Source organism: Chenopodium album, chromosome 20, assembly GCF_948465745.1.
Source record: "Chenopodium album chromosome 20, dcCheAlbu1.1, whole genome shotgun sequence".
In the NCBI taxonomy this organism is placed as follows: domain Eukaryota; kingdom Viridiplantae; phylum Streptophyta; class Magnoliopsida; order Caryophyllales; family Amaranthaceae; genus Chenopodium; species Chenopodium album.
Genome location: NC_137853.1, coordinates 29121005 through 29142706, shown reverse-complemented (window position 1 = coordinate 29142706; position 21702 = coordinate 29121005). Strand labels below are relative to the sequence as shown.

General features: G+C 33.9%; 2 protein-coding genes across 3 annotated transcripts; one reads left to right on the top strand and one right to left on the bottom strand.

Moving 5' to 3' along the window:
• Nucleotides 1-700: 700 nt before the first annotated feature.
• LOC145596991 (arabinogalactan O-methyltransferase 2-like) lies at nt 701-1657 on the top strand. Its single transcript, XM_081653180.1, has one exon. It carries the CDS (start codon nt 701-703, stop codon nt 1655-1657), a length of 957 nt encoding a protein of 318 aa, XP_081509306.1.
• On the bottom strand, nt 1043-16196 carry LOC145598191 (TITAN-like protein). 2 transcript variants are annotated; one of them, XM_081654511.1, is made up of 8 exons: nt 15893-16196; nt 15635-15761; nt 13759-14059; nt 13560-13627; nt 8014-8059; nt 7455-7876; nt 2367-2439; nt 1043-1165 (listed from the first exon to the last, which is right to left on the bottom strand). In XM_081654511.1, exons 1-7 carry the CDS (start codon nt 16186-16188, stop codon nt 2383-2385), a joined length of 1317 nt encoding a protein of 438 aa, XP_081510637.1. In that variant the 5' UTR covers nt 16189-16196; the 3' UTR covers nt 1043-1165; nt 2367-2382. The 2 variants fall into 2 exon arrangements, with proteins under 2 accessions (XP_081510637.1, XP_081510636.1); XM_081654510.1 differs by lacking the exon at nt 1043-1165 and having other exon boundaries at nt 1831-2439.
• Between the last annotated feature and the right edge of the window lie 5506 nt (nt 16197-21702).

Sequence of the window (21702 nt, the reverse complement as noted above, 5' to 3'; positions counted from 1 at the left end):
ACATTTAGATTGTTTGGCTGGGCATAAATTTATCACTTGTTTGTATCACTGCAATAATATGGGAATTTATAATCCATATAAACAATAATTGTATGTTTTAATCGAGCATGAAGTATTCGAACGGCAAACTTTGGAGGTTTGGAAGACCATTTTACAGTGTGCAAGAAGAGCTCTATTAAGGATATGGTAGAACATTTCCTTTTACAAGTTTTTTTTTTTTTTTTTTTTTTTTTTTTTTTTTTTTTTTTAAAAAAAAAAACAAAAACAAAAACAAAAAAACAATCGTTTCCTCTATTCTCCATCAAATTAAATAGAGCCTTAAACAATCTAAAGTGGTCTTTTGAGTTTGGCAGAAACCTTCATCTTCAATCAATCTAGCAACAACCGTTAGATGTCAAAGTGATACCAAAACACTCGAGTACTATTTTTTCCTAGCTTAAATACAAGTATGTTTTAATGTAGCGGTTGAATCCCACAAATATGGCAACGCCTTCGGCAAATTAGGTGGGAATCAAGAAGCATAACAGAAAAAGAACCCTTGGAATGGAAGCCAAATTATGTTCATTTGGTCAAAGAAATAACCAAAGCTTCACCATCAACATAACTACCCATCATTTTTGAAAGCTTCATAAGTTCCACATCATGAAAATATGATGCTATATCGCATTTCGTTATTAGTAGAATACATCACAAGAAAATAATGCCTCCAGAGACTTCACCTGCTTGCCACACTCCCCAGATCTGTCCTCCAGTCTTGCCCAGATCAACAGTAAATTCCTCGGATACCAACAAACGTAGGCAGCTGAAAAGAATGGAAATCACCCTCACAAGTATGAGATTAATCCACATACTTGTTTTCGTCCTTGCTTCTATGTCAATCTTCAGGCTTCTGAGGTTTGCTATTACCTCTTATTCTCCATCACCACGATCTGGGTGGGCAGGTTTTGTAAAGACTTGCAATTTATCAGAATTAAGCTGCAAGGAAGTTCCATCCCATACAAGGGCTTCCACTTTTCCTCCTAATAGAAATCCGATCACAAAAAAGGAATATCGGTTTCTATCGGATATCATCACTCAGAGAGCACCCTGCAACCTTCTAATCTTTGGATGGGAACCCCAATACCGTCGCCTGGCAAAGATTAATTCTGCAGGAACCACAGTTATTCTGGAGGACACCCCTGAAAAAGTAAGAGTTAGAAGGTCAAACAGCACCAGGATTTACAAGGTCAATTATGATGTGAAGGCCAAAGAAGCATACAGATTGCTAAAACATGCAAGAGATGGAACTGTTTGTGCACCTAATTCAGGACCTATAGAAACATCAACCTGCAAATTGGCACTAACAAACTTGCCAAATGAGGTCTATACAAGCAAATGGGATGTGATACTTATTGATGGACCAGGTAGTGATGGACCAGAAGCACCCGGAAGGATGACGGCTATCTACACATCAAGTATTATAGCAAGAGCTAGGAATATCACAACAAATGTGGTATTACACGATGTAGACCGGATGATAGAGAAATGGTTTTCCCGGGAGTTCCTGTGCGAAGAAAATTTAGTTTCATCAAAAGGGAGATACTGGAATTTCAAGATTAAAGGTGGTCAGCAATGGCATTCCACCAGCTTTTGTTCTTCAGGATCACAAAAAACATAGGTGGCTATGCCATCATCTTATACAGTGCAGATTTGATCACGCTACAGTTGAGTTTACATGCAGGAAAGTGCATCATATGTATTACACTTTGCAGCAAAGAAAAAAAATCTCTAAATGAAGTTATGACATGCAAAGGAGTTAACAGGAGTGCAGAAGATTTATCCATCACTGGCACCCACCGCAAGTGACTGAATGAAACCTGTATACGAGATAGGTGCATCTGAGATAGTAACTTATAAAACTTAGAGGCATGTAAGACTATTAGATGCATGTGCAGTGTAGTATAGCATATCAAATCTTCCACGTTTCTGTGTAGAAACACTTGCAACTTTTATATGATATATAGCAGCAAATCATGCATAAATGTACACTCTGCTTAACACAAATGGACACTTACATCTATCATCTAAAGAAAATGCTCAAAGATTCAATAACTTATGTGATCAGAAAACATATCTAGTACAAATTTTTGACAGTAAAAAAATAAAAACAAATAAAATAAAATTCATTATACTACAACATGATTCTAAATTAGTTAATGGAAACCTCTGTTAGCAGCTTCACATCACCATGAGGACAAATGGACTTTACAGCTACACATTATGAGGACAAATGGACTTTGCAGCTTCAGCTTACACACAACCCAGTAAAACCATGTATAAAAAAAATATTGCAATCCTCAATTGTACAGTGTTCACAAACTCGTTACCAGGAGTTGATCAATATTAGCATAAATCACCAGTCTTCTGAACATCTTTGGAATTGTCATTTGTATCTTGCCGCTGTAAAAAAATAAATAAATAAAAATAAAAAGGAAGAACTCTTTGATTAAAAGAAAAAGCAGCGCCACAAATTTAAAACGGCATAATTAGAACAAGATTTAACTGTAGGGCGGCAAATTGTAGAGTTTTACAACAATTCCAATATAGTTTCCATTTATGCAACATTTTATCACTGTAGGGGGTTTTGGTGTATGGGGGGAGAGGGAGAGGGAGGGGGCGGGGGAGGGGGAGGGGGAGGGGGAGGGGTGGGGGGGGGGGGGATGGGGATGGAAGCAAAGGGAAATCGAAAGTGAGGGGTTCATTATCCCTATACTGGATATGACAAGGGGAAGGGGAGGAGAGGAAATTAAACAGATTCCTTTCACTTCCCCTTTCAATATACCAAATGCTTCCAATGTTTGAAATATTTGGAAGGAAATTGCTAGCTCATTCCTTCTTTTTGCCTTCTCTCTCCTCTCTTTCCCATTATGATTTTTATCCAAACAATCCAAGTACGTCTGGGTGAATCAACACAGGAATATCTACTTTTTTACACATACAAACTTTTTCAAACTCCGCCAATCCCAAGCCTAGATAAAGGAAGAGGGTTTCGTTAGGCCAGTGACAACCAGTGTAAAACTTTGTCACATAATGACATGAGCCAAACTGATATTTTCATGGGGGCGTTCCCTACTCAACGACGCACACTTCCTAGACTAGGGTGCAGTGATAAGTATGCAAGGGTTGCTAGGTCGTCGCTTGGAAGCGACGCGCCACATTGTCCAAGTGTGGTGTCAAATGATCAAGGGCTTGCAGGTTAGCACACGAGGGAGCGTGGTATGAGGGAGCATGTGTGGAAGGACTCTAGTTTGCATATTGGTTCTTGGAATGTGGGGTCTCTTACAAGGAAATTGACTAAAGTGGTAAAAGTGATGAAGAAAAGACGCGTAAACACCATGTGCCTCCAAGAGACAAGGTGGACAGGATAAGGAGCTTGAGGCTTGGTCTTGGGGTATAAGGTATGGTACATATGACTAGGAATGGTGGAGCTAGTAATGGAGTTGGTGTAATTCTTGATGAGAGGTTGTCGAAAGAGGTAATCGAGGTCTATTGGAAGAATAAGGTTGATAAGGGTGAAGTTGCTATGTGTGCACAAGCATTTCAGAAGCAATCCATTTGATAAGACAAATGATGAAGTTTTAGAGGGTAAAGAAGAAGGATTTTTATATGGTCTTTATTGATTTAGAGAAGGCATATGACAAAGTGCCAAGAGAGATACTTTGGTGGGAAATGTTGAAGAAAGGTATCCCACAAAGATACGTGGACCTTGTTAAGGATATGTGTTAACAAATATAGCACATGTGGAGGGTTGACAAAGAATTTTCCGGTTACAATTGGATTGCATCATGGATTTGCATTAAGCCCTTATTTGTTTACAACGGTTCTAAATGAAGTACCAGACTAATTCAAGATGAGGTTCCATGGTGAATGTTGTTTGCCGATGATATCGTTTTGGTGAATGAAACTAAAGATGGGGTTAATGCCAAATTAAAGCAATGGAGGCAAAGGTTGGAATCTAGAGGGTTAAGCTAAGTCGGAGTAAGACTGAATATATGGTATGCTACTTTGGTACTCATAGGGAGGCAAACGTGATGTGGTAAGGTTGGATGAACCATGAGTTAATGTTTTAAATATCTTGGGTCAATCATCCACAAAGTGGTGACATTGATCAAGACCTGGCCCACGGGATTAAGTCGGGGTGGCTTAGATGGAGAGCGATCACGAGAGTGTTATGTGACCAAGGCATCCCTTTACAGTAGATTGGATGTTACGAAAATGCGCATGTCAAGGTGGATGTGCGGGAACACTCTAAAAGATATAATAAAAAATGAGGTTATTCGCAAGAAAGTAGGTGTGGCATGTAAGACGAAGACCTAAGGGTGCACCAGTACAAAGAGTGGGACCATGGAGGGGTTAAATGAGGGAGAGGGAGATCGAAAATAACCTGGTTGGAAGGAGTTAGGAAGGATATGAAGTACATGAATTTGAATGAGGGTGAGGCATTGGATCGTAAGGGATGGGAGGAGGAAGATTTATGTTGATGACTACACGGAATAATCAATTTTGGTTCATGTTGTCGACCCTCGACCCCACTTATGGTATTAAGGCTTAGATCCATTGATTGACACACTTTTTCAAAATTTTCTGGGTTTAAATTACTCCCTCCAACATTAAATAAGTGTATCACTTGCCTTATTCGGACAATTTAAATTTCCAATTTCACCCACTAGCACACTAAAATGTTCACTTTAATTTACTAGCCAAAAAATTTGTAAAAATATAAGTGATGCACTTATTTAGAAAAGAGGGAGTATGTTACACAAAAACCAAAATTGCTCATTAAACTATCAGCACTTCTTATTAATATGAAGTAGATAGCTATGCTATATTCTAAACAAGGGGTCTAATGGATATACTTCATCTGTCTTTATTACTTGACGTGTATTATTTTTTAGGAAGTTTCTTTTTACGTGATTTGTCTCCTTCATGGGCAAATTTTAGACTATATTTTACCCTAATGACACTAACCCATATAGTATTACTCATCCCTCATCCTCTCTTACCTCACACCACCATCCTTCATCACTGTTCACTTCATCACTCCTCCACTTTATCCATTGCAGCACCATCTCCACCACCCTGACCATAAAGCATACTCACCGTAGCTACTCAACAAATTTTACCAAAATCATGGCTTAGTGGTTGAATTTAGGTGGTTCCACATCTGAAACAACCGTAGTCAAACTCGACCTCTAAGCACTCGAATTTGTAAAAACAAATGCTCACATTTGATTGTGGTTGGTGGACAGTTGGTTTTTTCCTCTCCTCTGTTTGCTTATTTCAAATTGTAGGAAAATATTGATAAATGGTGTTGGTCTAGACGGTGATGAAGGGGATGCAATAATTGTGTAGGTGGACTGGTGGTGGTGGTGTAGTTGGACTGTAGTTGTGGTGGAGTGGCACCACCTACCAAGTGCTAACTTGGTGGTGATGTTGCTGGAAGGAAAAAGCTGAAGGGTTAGATAATATTGTCTTTAGACTTTCTATTCTCCTCTTCCTTGATATTTGTGCCTATTCACAATAGGTCAACTAATAAAAAACAAAGGAAGTTTTTTAGATAAGCAAATGATATTTTGATGTTGGATAAGGCTCCAATTTCGTTGCAACAAGTGATATTTGTGTATGTCCGACACGGGTAAGTATTGAGTTATCACTTGGACACGTACCTGTCGGACGTACACAAATATCATTTGCTTAAATAATACTTCCTTTGTGTTATCACTTGTTATTTGTGTATGTCCGACATGGGTAAGTACTGAGTTAAAAGTTTAAAACCCATCTTAAAAAAAATAATAAAAAAAAAGAAGCTAAAACCCAAAGAAATAAATTTTTCTTAGTAAGGTATTTAATAATAAATCCAACGAACCAAAATCAAATCTAATGCTACATCACAAATATGACTTAACATACTTCTTATATGCATTTAGTTCAACTTTTCTAAGCAAAAATTTACAAATTCAAAATATGATCAAATCAGGGCAAGATCAAACCACATCTTTTTATCTATATTTTCCAATCAATATCTTTAATTTCGTAAGGAAAAGCTAACAAATACTTGGACACAAAAATAAGATTTGAGAAACAAGAATTATATGTTCGTGACATAAAAGCCAAATTAAAGAGATGATTCAATACTCTTTCAAAAAAATCTTTCAAACAAATATTCCTTGCTAGCTCTAACCATTATTCTTTAAACTTGATCATTAATAATATGAAAACATAGCATCAAACCTTTTTTGTTTTTTTATACTTCTTTCTTATTTATTTGCAAGTCTTTTCTCCAAAGGAAATGTCAACCAATACATATTAAGTTTAATATAGCAAAATACCCATATTAACCTTATTTTAAACCCCTTTATAATACCATTCTCTGTGGCCTTAACCCTTCCCCTAGACCTCATCCCAATGCTCCCATCTTCGACCTACTAGCCATCACCACTACACCTCCTTCCTCTCTCTCCATCGCACCTCCTCTTCCTCCTCCATCCTTAGCCAAAACCTCTTCCTTCCTCTCTAACTCAACCCCAACCACCACCCCACTTCAATTATTCCAATCACTATTCTAAAAGACACCATTATTTAACATGGTTGAATTGATTTTAAAACTACCTTCAAATACGAAGTTATAATTTCGAATTCAACCATATGAAAGTATATAATAATAGTTGCTTCAATACATGATATTCTTTTCCCTTCCATCTAATTCTTTCTCTCGTCCATATCCAATGAAAGGTTTCATAAAATGAAAAGGGTAAAATGGAATGATGTGCAACTTTTTAAAACTGTATGTACATGATTTGATTTTTAAACTGATTATTTTTTTCAACTGTCTAGAAAAATGAAAACAAGGCATATTATGCTCAAAAAATTTGCATATCGTATTTGAGTAAAAATAAATAAAATATAAAAGCTGCACATTTAGTTCAAAATATGCAAAAGGTTATTTTCCCATCTCCAATGTAACTTAATAGATTTAATTAGGAGTTGCATTATTTTCCACAAGAAATGGAGGGCCAAATATTAAACGATGATTCAACTAGGTAGTCATAAAATTGGTTCATTGAGAATTCGAGACCAAAAAGAAGTACTCCCTCCGTTTTTAAATACTTGCTCCATTTCTCCATGTGCGGAGTTTTAGGAGAAATTGGAGAAATTATTAAAATATAGAGATAGTGGGGTTGGTGGAAGGTAAATTGGATGAGAGAGAATCTAAAAGTAATAAAATTGGGTCCACTAGTAGAGAAAAATAAATCAAATATTATAAAAGCTTTCCAAATAAGGAAATGGAGCAAGCATTTAAAACAGCCGCAAAAGGAAAGTGGAGCAAGTATTTAAAAACGGAGGGAGAATAAAATATTTCACAATGAAAATAGGTAGCCAATATACAAGATATGATGGTTATGCAAAGAATTTACCATCCGTTTGCTGATATAAGGATGTAACTTGGTCTCAGACTCAACTTTACTTTCAGCTTTGGTCACATTTAGCTTTTCCTTCTTAAATTCTTTCATTGATTCTTTTCGGCTGCCTGATTGCCAAACCCCGCCAAAGTTAGGAAGCCAGTTAGCATCAGAGCTATTAGCAATCATCTCTCCTCTCTTCTCCATCTCCAGTTCTAGTTTCCTTTTCTCAGCCCATGCAGCCCCTACTCTCTTTGGGTTCAATTTGTTGGTCTTTTTACTATTCTTTTCAGTAACATTCACCTTGGGCCCTCTTGATTGCTCATGCTCATTACATGCCTCAAATCCTTCAAGCCAAGGAGGCAGCGCCCCAGAATGAACATTTCCATTCATAACGTCCATGCCTCCACAAGATATTCGACTGAGACTATGGTAACCTGTAAAGAATAACACCAGATAATAAAATATATAGACAAGCAGGCACCATCAACATTTGTCACAACCCCTTACAGCAAGTCTAACAGCATTAGTAGATATAAGGTTGGAAAAAAGCGCCCAGAAAATGGCAGTTTACCCTCAGTAAAAGGCTCTCTGCTTGCGATGCTTTGTTTCTGACAAACCTGACATGATATATAGATGCCATCACAAAATCAGTATCATTGGTAAAGTTTTGGTGCATCCATGTACAAGTAAAGAAAAAACCATGCGTGCATGTGTAGATGGAATAATTTTCATTATCTTATCCTGATTCTCGAACTAAACAAGGTGAAAGTTCATAAAATAATTCATTCACAAAAGTTTAGCAAATTAATTAGCAGACTCGTTTGGCGACCCAAAAAAAGCGGCTACGTCACATATTCCAATTGAAAATGCTCCATTTAAAATATATGTACCGGAAGGACAAAATAAATTTGCTAACGAGTCTAAACCAAGTTAGACATGTGGAAGACGAATAGGTTCCAAAGATAAGAGTCCTTGGAAAAGGAAAGGGGCGTCAAATTGAGGAAAAAATCCGAATGACGTCTAGAAGAGACTTTATACATAATACTAAAATAAATTCGGGTATCTGTAATGAAGAAATTTCAACAAATTATATCATCTCTAAAATTAGGATTTAAATGGAATCGAAATCATATTGACTTTGATGATGTTTTTCCATGATCATGAACCAAAATCCATTGAAAAATGTAAACAAAGAAATATTTGCCAAAATAGAAGAGAAACAGAAAAAAAAATATATGAAATCTCTCGGAAAAAAAGAGAAGTATTTGGACTTGTTGTCCATACACGTGGAGGCTATGTTACTTGAACACGACAATTTTGACGTTAGACCCTACATGAATCTAGGTATGAAATCCGTTCCGGACACGCCACTTGGCTCTCTGGACATGTTCCGAAGAAAAAACACATAATTTAAGCTCCGTGAACACTTTTTCGACGAGGGGTGTCTAACTTCTCCATGAAACTTGAGCAAGATCCATTTTCTCAGTCTTCTAGCCATTTAAAAAGTTTTTAATTTTAGATAAAGGGGTAGGTTGGATACAACCGATGGTTTTTAACTTTGAATTTTGACTCAATTTCTTCTCACAATCCCCGTGAACCACCCCTTTTCCCACTTCTTTAATTACTGCTCACACAACTACTACACACTATAAAGAGATAATTTGGTACATTTAATCTTTCTTGTGGAGTGAACAACCAATTGAAGAAATTATGGGCTTTGTGGTTTCTCGAGAAAGATGTACATAGTACTCATTTTTATTTTATTATTAATCTAGTTTGGCTTCCCAAACAAGCTTAAAGATTCCCAAACTAATAATTATCCGTTTATTTTCTTAAAAAATTTATTGTTGTATCCGTTCTCGAGTCCAAATACAAGACGGTGTTCCCATGTCCTAAACTTTTGAAAATGATGTATCACGCTCAGATCGTACTAATATCTGTTACCCGAACCCATGTCAATGTAACATAGTGTGGTGGCATAAAGCCAGTGGAATATAAATAGGTCTTTGAGCGAAAGAGAAATTAAAAAGGCGAAGGTGTATGATATAAGGCACGATTAGTTGCACAAAGAGTCTCCTCACAAGGCTTAGTATTGATTATGAGGAAACATACTCTCTTACTCTCCTATGGTGGATGTAACTACTTTTAGATTTCTCTTAATCGGACAATAAGATACGGACTTGGCTTATGCTTGTATATCCTACTAGATAATGACATTTACATGAAGCTCCCATGTAGGAAAATCTAGTTCTCGACTTCTCACAAACAATTTTCTATTAAGGGCCTATTGCGATTTACTAATAACAACTGAACTGAACTGAATTGAATTGAATTGATTGGGGCTGAATTGAACTGAATTGAGCCGAAATGAATTGTTTTTGAGAGAAGGAAATAAGGAACTGAACTGATTGGAACTGAATTGAAATTAAGTTGAACAGAATAGGCCTTAAATTGAATGAATCTCTTTTGGACATATGTGGTATAACTGTTTAAGTGAGTATTTGTTAAAAGAAGGTTATAAGAACGATCCTATAAACCCATGTATTTACATAGAGAATTTTGGACCAAGATTTGTTATAATTGCAAGTGTTCATGATTTGAATGTCATTAGAACTCCTAAAGAGATTCAAATGACAGTTGAATGCTTAAAGAAAGAGTTTGAAATGAAATATCTTGAAAAGACAAAATTTTGCTTAGGGTTTGGAATAGAGCACTTAAAGAATGGAATCCTTGTGCATTAATCAACATACATAGAAAAAATTCTAAGAAGATTTTCTATGGATAAGGTGCATCCAACAACCTATGGTTGTAAGATCAGTTGATGTAAAGAAGGATCATTTCTAATGATAAAGGAATTCATATCCTAAAGTGTCTTACTTAAGTACTAATGATAAAGGAATTCATATCCTAAAGTGTCTAATGATAAAGGAATTCATATCCTAAAGGAATTCATTTCTAATTGGAGCACTAACTTACCTTGCAAGTCATATTCATTAGCAAAGTTTAGTTCATGTCCAACCCGAAGGCATTGGAATGAGATTAACATATACTTTGTTACCAAGGATATGGGTTTATTCTTTCCTAAATTTTCACATAATGCTCAATCACAAACTAGATATTTGTTCACATATGGTGGTATTGCCATTTCTTGGCGTTCCGTGAAACAAACCATAACAATTACTTCTTCTAATTACTACGTGATTTTAGCAATTCTTGAAGCTAGTCATAAATGTGTGTGGTTATTGGTTAAGGTCGGTAATTCAGCATATAAAAGAAGATTGTGGTTTATCCAATGTTGCATTGACATGGGTACGGGTAGCCAATACTGGTATGAATCATTTTCAAAATTTAGGACGCGGGGACAGTGTCTTAACTTTGGACTCGAGTACGAATACGATAATAAATTTTTTAGGAAGAAAAAACGGGTAATTAGTAGTTAGGGAAGCTTATTTGGGAAGAAAAACTCAAAATTAATAACTAAAACAAAAATGAGTTATGTACCTTTTTTTTGGGAAACCACAAAGCCCACAATCCCTTCAATTAATTGTTCACTCCAAAAGGAAAAAATAAGTGTACAAAATTATCTCTTTACTGTGTGTAGTAGTAATGTGAGCAATAATTAAATGAGTGGGAAATGGGGTGGGTCACGTGGGAATGTGAGAAACATTGTGTAGAGGGGTTAAAGAAATTAGGGATAAGAGGTCAAAATTCAAAGTCAAAAACCTCCGACTGTATCCAACTTACCCCTTTATTCAATATATAAAAAAACTTTTTAAATAGCCAAAAAAAGGATCCTCCTCGACTTTCATGGAGAAGTCAAACACCCCTCGCCGGATAGGAAGCTTACATTATGTGATTTTTCTTCGGAACGGATTTCATACCCAGATCCGAGTCGGGTCGTATCGACCTAGGTATGACGGCAAAATTATCGTGTCCGAGTAACATAGTGTTTATCCTATAAATTAGAAGCACCAACAACTATGAGGATAATATGGGGATGTTGCAGCTTGTATTCCTCAGCTCCAAAAAGGATACATTAAAGGTAATAGAACAAAGCTCATCTCAACCAAATTCTACTTTACTCATGATCTTTACAAGAATGGAGGTATAGATGTGGTGCACGCACTTACAACTTCAATATATAAGAAGTTAGTTCATCATAATTGATTGCGTCATCTTAGTAATCTTCAGTGATATAATCATGAGAAGTAAATGTGTGTTGCACTCTTTTTCTCTTAACCATGTTTTTTTTTTCCTCCTTGTAAGGATTTTAATGAGTCAGCATATATGCGCATTAACATCATTTTAGATAATAGACATACATTGCGGAGTTGAAAATAACTATTTTGATGTCCAATATTACTTTGTAACTCTCATCCTTTATGATTCTCTTTGTAACCCCTCTATGACTTCACTTCCCTTTGTAACTCCTACATATATAGACTCTTCATTGTCCTTGCGAGTTACTATATTCTCATGCATATATATGTGGCATGGCCTAGTGAAAATGAGATAAGCAACTAATATTACCATCCACATCTCTCTTATAATCTGCTTTCCTTTTATTTTTAAAATGTGTACCTTTAGAAACTCTTATGCTAAACAAAATAACTAAAAAGGTTCTATATTGTACTTTTTTATAATTCAATCAATAATATAAATAACATTTTCCAAAAATTTTGTATCACAATGATAAGTGTCATGTTTTCCTAAAGCAACTATTCATGTCATAGTGTCCACGATAGCCCTCTTTAAAGTGTCGCATCCACGACACTACGACTACGAGTATATTCAATGCTTCTACCTTACAACACTAATCATTACTAGTCCAAAACCATTTAGGACGCTAGTCACACTATAATGGAAGAAATTAATCTGAAACATTTGTCTTTTCTTTTTTAAGGGATCTTTTATCACCACCATCAATTTCCTTTTTAGGAGTATTTCCACCTTATTATATCTTCTCATGTATACAAGCAAGGAAGCCACTAGTTTTGTCCCTTTGTCTTGTCATAGTTTTGATATATTTTGTTATATTACTTCATTTTCGGCAAAAGAGAGTGTAACATAGTAAATATATTATAAATTTTTAAGGGAAAATTTTATAATACAAACCCTATGTTTAAGTTAATTTCCCATAGTAATCCCTATTTTCATTTATTTTCTTATACAATTGCAATTGATCCACGTAACTTGTAAACTTACAACTTATTGAACCGGTTAAAAAATCTTCTCTTTCCTCATTACCCCCACCAAACACCAAACCCCAGAATCCTTCACCATGAACCTAACCTTCCTGTTTCCACCAACTCTCTAACCTTTTCTTAACTATCATCATTGTCCCCATTATATGGCCTTTTCGGCCACAATGAAATTCCCCCCTCCCTTTTTGAACTAGAACCTCGGATAAACACTATAATCACCTCCCCTTTTCCTCACCCTAACCATAACATACTATCCACAACCAATTCATGCACCATCCCTAACCATAACACACTAAAACGGGGCTTTTACAATTTTTTTTTGCAAAATCCAAGCTCAATTTGGTTCAACAGGACCAAAATGACCCCTAAAACCTTCGACGGAACATTTTTAGCACGAAAATCGAGAAAAAAATTAAATAAGTGTAAAGTGAGCCCGATTAATGGCAACATGTAACGAAGGGTTAACGGCAAGGTTACATCGTAATCAATAAATGGACCTTGAGGTTACAGCGTGGAACTTTTAAAAGGAGGGGGAACAGCGTGTAGAATTTCCCAAAAATAAATAAATTTAAAAAAAAAAAAAAAAAAAACGTTAGTTGTTTTGCATATAAAGATGCACTCGTCAAATCAGTGTGATTAATCCAGGTTAAAGGGAGTAATATCAAGGTGACAACATGACATTCAATTTCTGCATTTCTTGGAAAATTTTTTCATCATTATCCCTCAATTCATGTTTTGAATTCATTTCCTTTCTTTTTGGGGGAAAGGTGAAAAAGAACATTTTAAGCACAGACATATCAAATCACCAAAACACCAAATTAGGGAAAATTTAAGCCAGTATAATGACAGAGAAACTAAACAATTAATGATCAATATGATAAAACGTTAAGCCATTAACAGCAAACAAACTTACCCCTGGTTTTACAAGACCATCAGCAAAGATTTTCATGCTCGACACAAGGGGTTCTTGCCTACTTTGACCTGACGTTACATACAGCACAGACCAAAAAAAATAAGATCTCCATTAACAACATAATATTTATTAAAGAAAAAAGGAGAGAGGATAAGAAGAAGCACTATGTATAATCTATTGAAAGTAAGCATACTCATACATGTTAAACTCTGAGTTTCTATGTGATGCTCCGGGGTCAAAGTCGTGTGTAAAGCAAGATCGTACGTAGATGAACTAACTTCACCAGCTTGTGAGATATCTGAATGATACACCTGGAAATTCTCATTTGTGGCATATTGTAAAGGCATAACATCTTTTGAGAGACGTGATTCAAGAAAGTGAATATTATTTAAGTTAGAATTATTTATGATTTCATAATTTGTTTGGATATCATTCGACTGCCCATGTGAAGATCTTGATGGTGAAGCATCCTTCTTCAGTACTGCACACCTCTTCTTCCACTGCAAAACAATGAAATAATGGCATTTAAAAAGTGCCAGTAGATAAGGGCTAGAAACTAGAAGTCAAGTGCATATAACATAAATTATACTCTAAGCACAAAACAATTCATGAAATTCGTAAATAAAAGTTTTTTTAAAAAAAAAAATTATAAAGACATCACTAGCTGATGTTTGGTAGTTGAGATTAAGAAGCGGAGCAGAGGCACTTAGAAATAGAAGCAAGCCAAGCAACATCAGTTTGTCTATTTTCTTACTTTCTCTGAAAGACGTAAGAAAGGCAGCTCCAACTTATGGTAACTTACTAATATATGATATGATCAGTCCTATATTTCAAGTGTGACAACTGACAAGCCAACGCCCCTCACCCATTGTCATAGTCACACCCAACCATGACTCTTTACATCTCACACAAGAGGGGGGGGGGGGGGCTACCTATATATCTCTCTAGGGTTTGATTCATTCAATCTCTTGATTTTGTTGTTCCTATACTATATAACCATCATATCGATTCATTCAATCTCTTGATTTTGTCGTTCCTATACTATATAACCATCATATCTCCGGCCCTTTCAGAATTTATATACTTAACGAAAGTGCTTATTCACGTTATAATGAGCCAGGACATCATATAGGCCAAAAACTAGTCTTCCAAGATGAAAGATAAATAAGGTATAGAGTACAGAATGTCGTGTAACAATATACATTATTATGAAGTAATTGCCACCATGGCTAGTTTTTAGCAACATCGAAAGATGAATGTGGGTAGGATGTTGTTTGCAAGGAAAAAAAAAACGTAGCAAAAGCTATATAACCAAGCTACCAAGTCAACAATAGACTCTTCAATTTTAAGAAGCCTTTTATGTATAACCACTCATGGAAACACTAGCCTAACCCAAACATTTTATTTTTTCTTAGTAGAAACACCATTTCTCATCCTCCAACAAATCTTCTTCAGGATTGGACAATGGAATTTCAAATACTTAGTTGCAATACAAAACTTTATACTCTCAATAGATAGACCCTGTCTCAAATTGATGTGACTCATTACTCTGGCATTATCCTATTCTTAGATGTCCCGGGACATATTTTACTTCTTAAATAAATATAGATGTATCCTTAAATATAACTAGGGCTTGTTTGGCATTGTTCATTGTTTTCAGTTTTCAGTTTCCAGTTTTTTTGAAAACCAAAAACCAAAAATAGGAAACAAGAAAAAGGTATTTTTTTCACTTTTCTGTTGTCAGTTTTCAAAATTATTATGATTTTAATAAGTTTGACTAATTTTTGATTCGTTATATGATATATATATCATATGACTTTAAAAAACAGAAAACCACAGTGATGCCAATCAAACCCTTAACAACTGGTTATTTCCTTTGTTTCCGATCGATTTTGTAAACTAAACAAGCTGAACACATCTTATAGTTCAATGTAAATAAGCATACAAAAGAACACCAAATCATTCAATCAAAAAATTTAAAATAAATAAACGGAGTAACATGCACCAAATAAATACAAGTACACAATCAATTGTCTGCAATAATGAATTGCTTGTTAAAAAACGAAGTTAACTACCTCAGCTAACTCAGTCTCCGTGATTCTGAAAGAATCCACTTTGTTCATGCCACCACCATACTTCCACAGAAAATGCTTCAAATTCTTCAGATGATCATCACTCGCCAAATGCTCAATTACATTACCACTAATTACATGAAAAAACAATCAAATTTTGTGACATAATAAAAACACAACATATAACACTTACTCCAATCATAATTCCAGCCAAAAAAAATTCACAAAAATTCAAAAAAAATCAGAAAAATTCAAAATTACCAAACAAATGCAGAATCAGATTCAACAATGTCGGAATCACAAAAGATACACCAAAGACGATCAGGAGAATCCGAAGAAGAGAGTACGAAGCTAGGGTTTCTGAGTGAAGATTTGACGACTGAGAGCTTCTGATGGAAGCGAGTGAAGAGTGAGGAGAGAGAATTGGTGTGGCGTGGGAAGAAATTGTGGCGACGACCTTGATTGTGGTTGATTCTGCATAATTTGCAGAACTCGTATTCTGATGGTTTATCGTCGACTTTCTTCTTCATCTTCTTCTCGTGTCTGTCTCTTTTCATCTGTTGAGTGTTTTTGATTTATGTTGAGTTTTGTTTTCCTTTGATTTGCCGGGTTCTTTTTTTAAAAGGTTTTGGACTTTCCGTTTGAATGGATCGAATAACTTGGATTAACCAAGTAACCTTTGGTCGAGTAATTCAAGTCATACAACCTTTAAACAATCGAGTAACTTCTATCATATTGTGTGGCTAATCACTTATAAGAGTTTGTTTTATAAAATTTATTAATGGAAACATCTAAATTTATACTTCCTCTGTTTTTTAACTTGATCTATTTCTTTTATCACGCTTGCCAATATAAAACTTTAACGATCAATAACTTTAATTATCCATAATTAAAAAATATATAAGTTGTATATTATGATAGTACTTATTGAGACGAATTCAAAATGATCCAACATGAATATGTTTTTCCTTACATATTATTAACAAAACACGATCAAAGGAGGGGTGGTAAATAGTGTAAAAGTCAAAGCGGGTCAAGTAAAAACGAACGGAGGAAGTTTGTATGTAAGTCATTATGTACCAATTTAAAGGAAAAAATTCTTGAGTGAAACACTCAGGTGCACTGGTTTAAATGCCAAACTAATGTAAAGGGCACTAATTTGTCCTTTAAACTGGTGCCCTTAGAGGACGTTCAATAAGGATTAACTTGGCCAACTAGTTATCCCTGACAACAGTAAGGATTTAGAGACTTTCAGTCAGGTATTTGACAAAAGCATAAACTAAGTCTAGTCGAATTGAAGACTATTTGCATTGATGAAGGTATGACTCATGATTAAAGGATCATGGCCATCCTCCTCATGATCGTGAACTACAAAATCATTCCAGCTGGATGTAGAAAACATTGTTGCACATCTTACATCCAATTTATCGAAAAATTGGACGTGGTCGACTCTTAGACCGAGGAGCGGCAATGTTATCACCCGATATCAAGGTTTTAAAGAGAGTAAGAAAGGGAAGTTAATTGTTGGCTTTGTATGCATGGCTTCTAATGGCAAGCAAGTTTTTCTCATATTTTTTTCCCCTTCTCTCTCTTTTGATAAGATTTTAACCAACTTTATTTTTATTTCATTTTGATAGGGTTTTTTCTTTTATCATTTCAACTTGCGTAAGATCTTTGAAATTGAAGTTGAGCAAGTGCAGATGCCTCAAACGCCAATATAATGTTGGCGTCATTAGAGAAAGTACTTTCTCAAATTGGCGCTTGGGGCATTTACACTTGCTCAACTAATTTCAATTTCAAAGATCTTACATAAGTTGAAATGATAAAAGGAATATCCTTTGAAAAAAAAAAAAAAAGCTAGTTAAAATCTTATCAAAAGAGAGATAATGAAAAGAAAAATAAAAATGAGAAAAAATTTGCTTACCATTATATGCCATCAATTAAATTCCCTTTCTTACTCTCTTTCATACCTTAGTATAGGTATGCTAACATTGTCGCTCCCAAGCGTAGAAGTCGACAACGTCCAATATTTTGATAAATTGGACGTAAGATGTGAAACAATGTTATCTAGATTAATTTGGAATGATTATGCAGTGCACGATCATGAGGAGGATGGCCTTGATCCTCTAATCATGAGTCCTACCATCATCATTGCAAATAGTCTTCAGTTCGACTAGACTTAGTTTACGCTTTTACATAGGTATATCAAATACCTAACTAAAAGCTTCTTAGTCCTTACTTTTTTAGGGATAACTAGTTGGCCCTTAATGGTAAAACGGTCATATGCCGAGAATCCTCTAATTGTCCCTTAATGGTTTAACGTCCTATAGTGGTATAATGTCAAATCCCAAGTTAAACATTGGAAATCGGATTAAGGTTCGGTGTTACTTTGCGATATATATATGTGTATATATATGTGTGTGTGTGTGTATATATATATATATATATATATATATATATATATATATATATATATATATATATATAAAAGGTGATTTTAGCTAGGTGTGCTTTTACGTACAAGAAAAAAGGTGTTTTTTTCACAAATAAAGTGTTATAAAAGGTGATTTTTGACAATTTTTACAAAAAAAAAATAAAAAATAAAAAATAAAAAATAAAAATTGTAAGCATCAATCGAAGCGCGTCTATTTAATCATGTGTGACAATTATAGGAAGTGGAATTTGACATTATACGATTAGGGACAAAAAAGTAGGGAGCTGCCAACAAGTTTTAAATTAAATGAGCTAGTAAACCGTTCACGAGTCATTAAAGGCAACCACAAAAAGGGACTAAACGATCAAAAGGCAACAAAATTTGATCCGTGAAGGTTAAACCTCATTCATAATCCATGATATTACGAACCATGAATGAAGGATCGGGGATGATGGTACAAAATGAGTCATGTATGTAAGTCAAATTCGGCCGTATTGGCTTCTCCTCGATTCTTATAGTGAAAAACATTTCTTTCAATTTCAAAGATATATGTACAAATAGAGATTCAATTTGCTCCAAATTGAATTAGGCTAAATTGGTCAAATTTTAATGCACACATAATTCTAAGTATTAGTGATCACTTCGATTACTAATAAATTAAAGCAACCTAAACTAGATGTCCAAATTATCTTATTAGTGATTTTCAATACATATTTTCTGTAAGCGTAAAAAGTGATTAAATATACAGTAGAATATAAAAATAACATTGGAAGCAATAATTTAATCATGAAACATAACGATTATATCAAAATCATAACAATAATCATTAGTAGCATAATAAAATTAATAGAAGCATTATGTCTTACTTTGATTGTATTGGCTTGCAACTATAAAATAATAGAAACCTTAGTAATTTCAAGAAAATAATAATTTAAATTGAAATATTTAAATTGAAATTAAATTTAATTAAAACAATAATGAAAACAAAACCCTCAAATAATTCTACCTTTCACGCCTTGGCCTAGTTTAAGTAAAGAACTTTGAGTGTAATATGGACTCCTTGGAGTGCTTGAGGTAAAGTATATATGATGACATTACGAGGACCGTGCTTTAGTGCATATTATTAATTAGAGAGAAATGAGAGATGGAAATTGTGTTTTCGGAACTCGTAAAATGAGCCCGTATTTATAGGCTAAAATGCTTAATTAGCGCCGTATCAAAAGATAAAGTATCGTGCCACAGTACACTGTATCATGTGATGGTTCTTGGTACCGTGTCACGGTACATATACCGTGCTACTTTACATACACAAAATTCTTTTTGTTAGTAAATTGATTTTCCGCGTTAAAAATAAAAGGAAATGATCGAGAGCCGGGCCAATTTTTGGAAAATACTATTTATTCAAATTCTTGCCATTTTTCGATATATTTGCAATTTTTAGGCGTCATTTTTATCATTCCATATACTCCCTCCGTTTTTTTTACATCAATTTCCTTTTATGGGTGGTTTTTTTTTAAATGTATCACTTTAATATTTGGTAACGTTGTGCTATATTTTATCATTTCTCTCTCTTACTTTAAACAACTCAAATTATTTTATTATTTCTCTCTCTTCCATGTTCCACACTTAAATAATATATATATATATATATATATCTCATATTTTTTTCTTTCATGGTCCACATCTTACTTTTACTACTATAATTTATTCACCCACTCACAATATAATATTATATTACTCTCCTAAAATTCTATGCAATTTCAACTAATGCAAATAAATAAATAAATAAAACGGAGGGAGTAAATTTTAAGGCTTACGGTTATGTTTAGGGTTTTAGGTTTGGGATTTGTTAAAATTAAGACTTGGGCTACAAATAAAGTAAAGAAAAGTTTGGATGAACATTTGGGCTGAAAATGGGTTGGTTTAGGTGAATTAGATGGAATTGTGTTGGGCTATAGCTACGGTTTCAAGCACTCACTACATACAAATTTTTCCCTAGACTCTAGTGTATGCAGCTTCCCCTACACCCCCATTCTATACTACGTCATTTTATCATCTAGTGACACCTTTTGCATGAGTTTTTTTTCCCTTTTTTTCTTTACTTTCCAATCAAGCAAGTATGTAAATATTTTTACAAACCCAAATTGCTACATTTTCTCTCTCCTCTTTTTCACCAATTTCATTTTCTCTCTCCTTGTTTTCACTAATTTCATCTTCTTTCTCCATTGTTTTTTTTTTAAAAAAAAATTTATTTTATTGTTTTCCAATGGTCTTTCTCTTCTTCCATGGAGATTTCTAGCTCAATTCCATGAGTGAGTTTTATAGATTTATATGCTCAATTTCTTATTTTTATTTTGATTGTTTTGATTTTTATCTAGTTTTAATTTACGGTGTGATTGCAATTTCTTCTATCCAATTAATTATGTATTTGTATTTTTTTATTTGATTGCAATTTTTTTTTTATTTTATTGATTTGAATTTGCTCTATTTTCCTATTCAATTATATTTATTATCCCTGCCGTTATTGGCAAGGTAGGTTGTTAATTTTGCATTTTTTGTTGTTTTTGTATTTTAAATGGTTGGTATTAGGTTCAGTTTGGTAATAATTAATTATTATTGATTTTTGGAGCAGTCTTGTATTCGTGATTTACGAAAATTGAATAGGAAAAATTATTGGAAAACTTTTATACACCGTGATTGAACATGTACTATTTTATAAAACAATACTTTTTAATGATTGTAAATAAACATTTAATTATTTATAATTGAACATCTAATTATGGAGCATTAAAATTCACCTTTTATGGTTAACGTATCATTTGCAAATTTATTAGTGATCAATAAAAACAAACAACCTTTAAAAGCTATTATTGAACAAATAACTTTGCATCTAAAAATTAATAACATACAAGTTATAAGATATGTTATAGACAATTCATTAATATGCAAATGAACATATAAGTATGAATATGTCGTACTATTTTAATGTTCATTTATATATGCGTAAATGTTTACAATTACATGCTTTAATAAATTTTATAAAAAAAAAATTAACGAGTTCATGACATAATAGGTGTTTTAGTATCAAAATGAACATTCAAGTATATGTATATTTTTATTTAAAATAAATGCATTTACTTGTTAAAAATAAAATGATATTGGATCATAATGAAGATGTGCATTTATCAATATAAAAATGAACATTCTTTATATAATAGATTTTTGTTTGAACAACGCTAGTAGCTTTATAATTACAGGAGGGACACTATTTTATTGGTATTACTGAGTAGTTTTATTAAGTGTCTTTTAGTCTTCTCTATAAAAATAGTAACACTTGTGTTAAATTAAAAATGAACATATTTACATCAATATGTGAATAACCATGTGTATTAATATTGTACATTATAATAAATATCTATCAAAATGAATAACCATGATTTGTTGCTACTTTTATGAACCAACTTTAATAATTTGTTGCTAAATTTAGGAACCAACATTAATAATTTGTTGCTATTTTAGGAACTAAAATTAATAGTTTGTTGCTAATTTTAGCAACAACCAATGGTAATCTATTGCCAAAGTTGACAACAAATGCACCAAAAACAGCAACCATTATGAAAACTATATTTAAATAGAT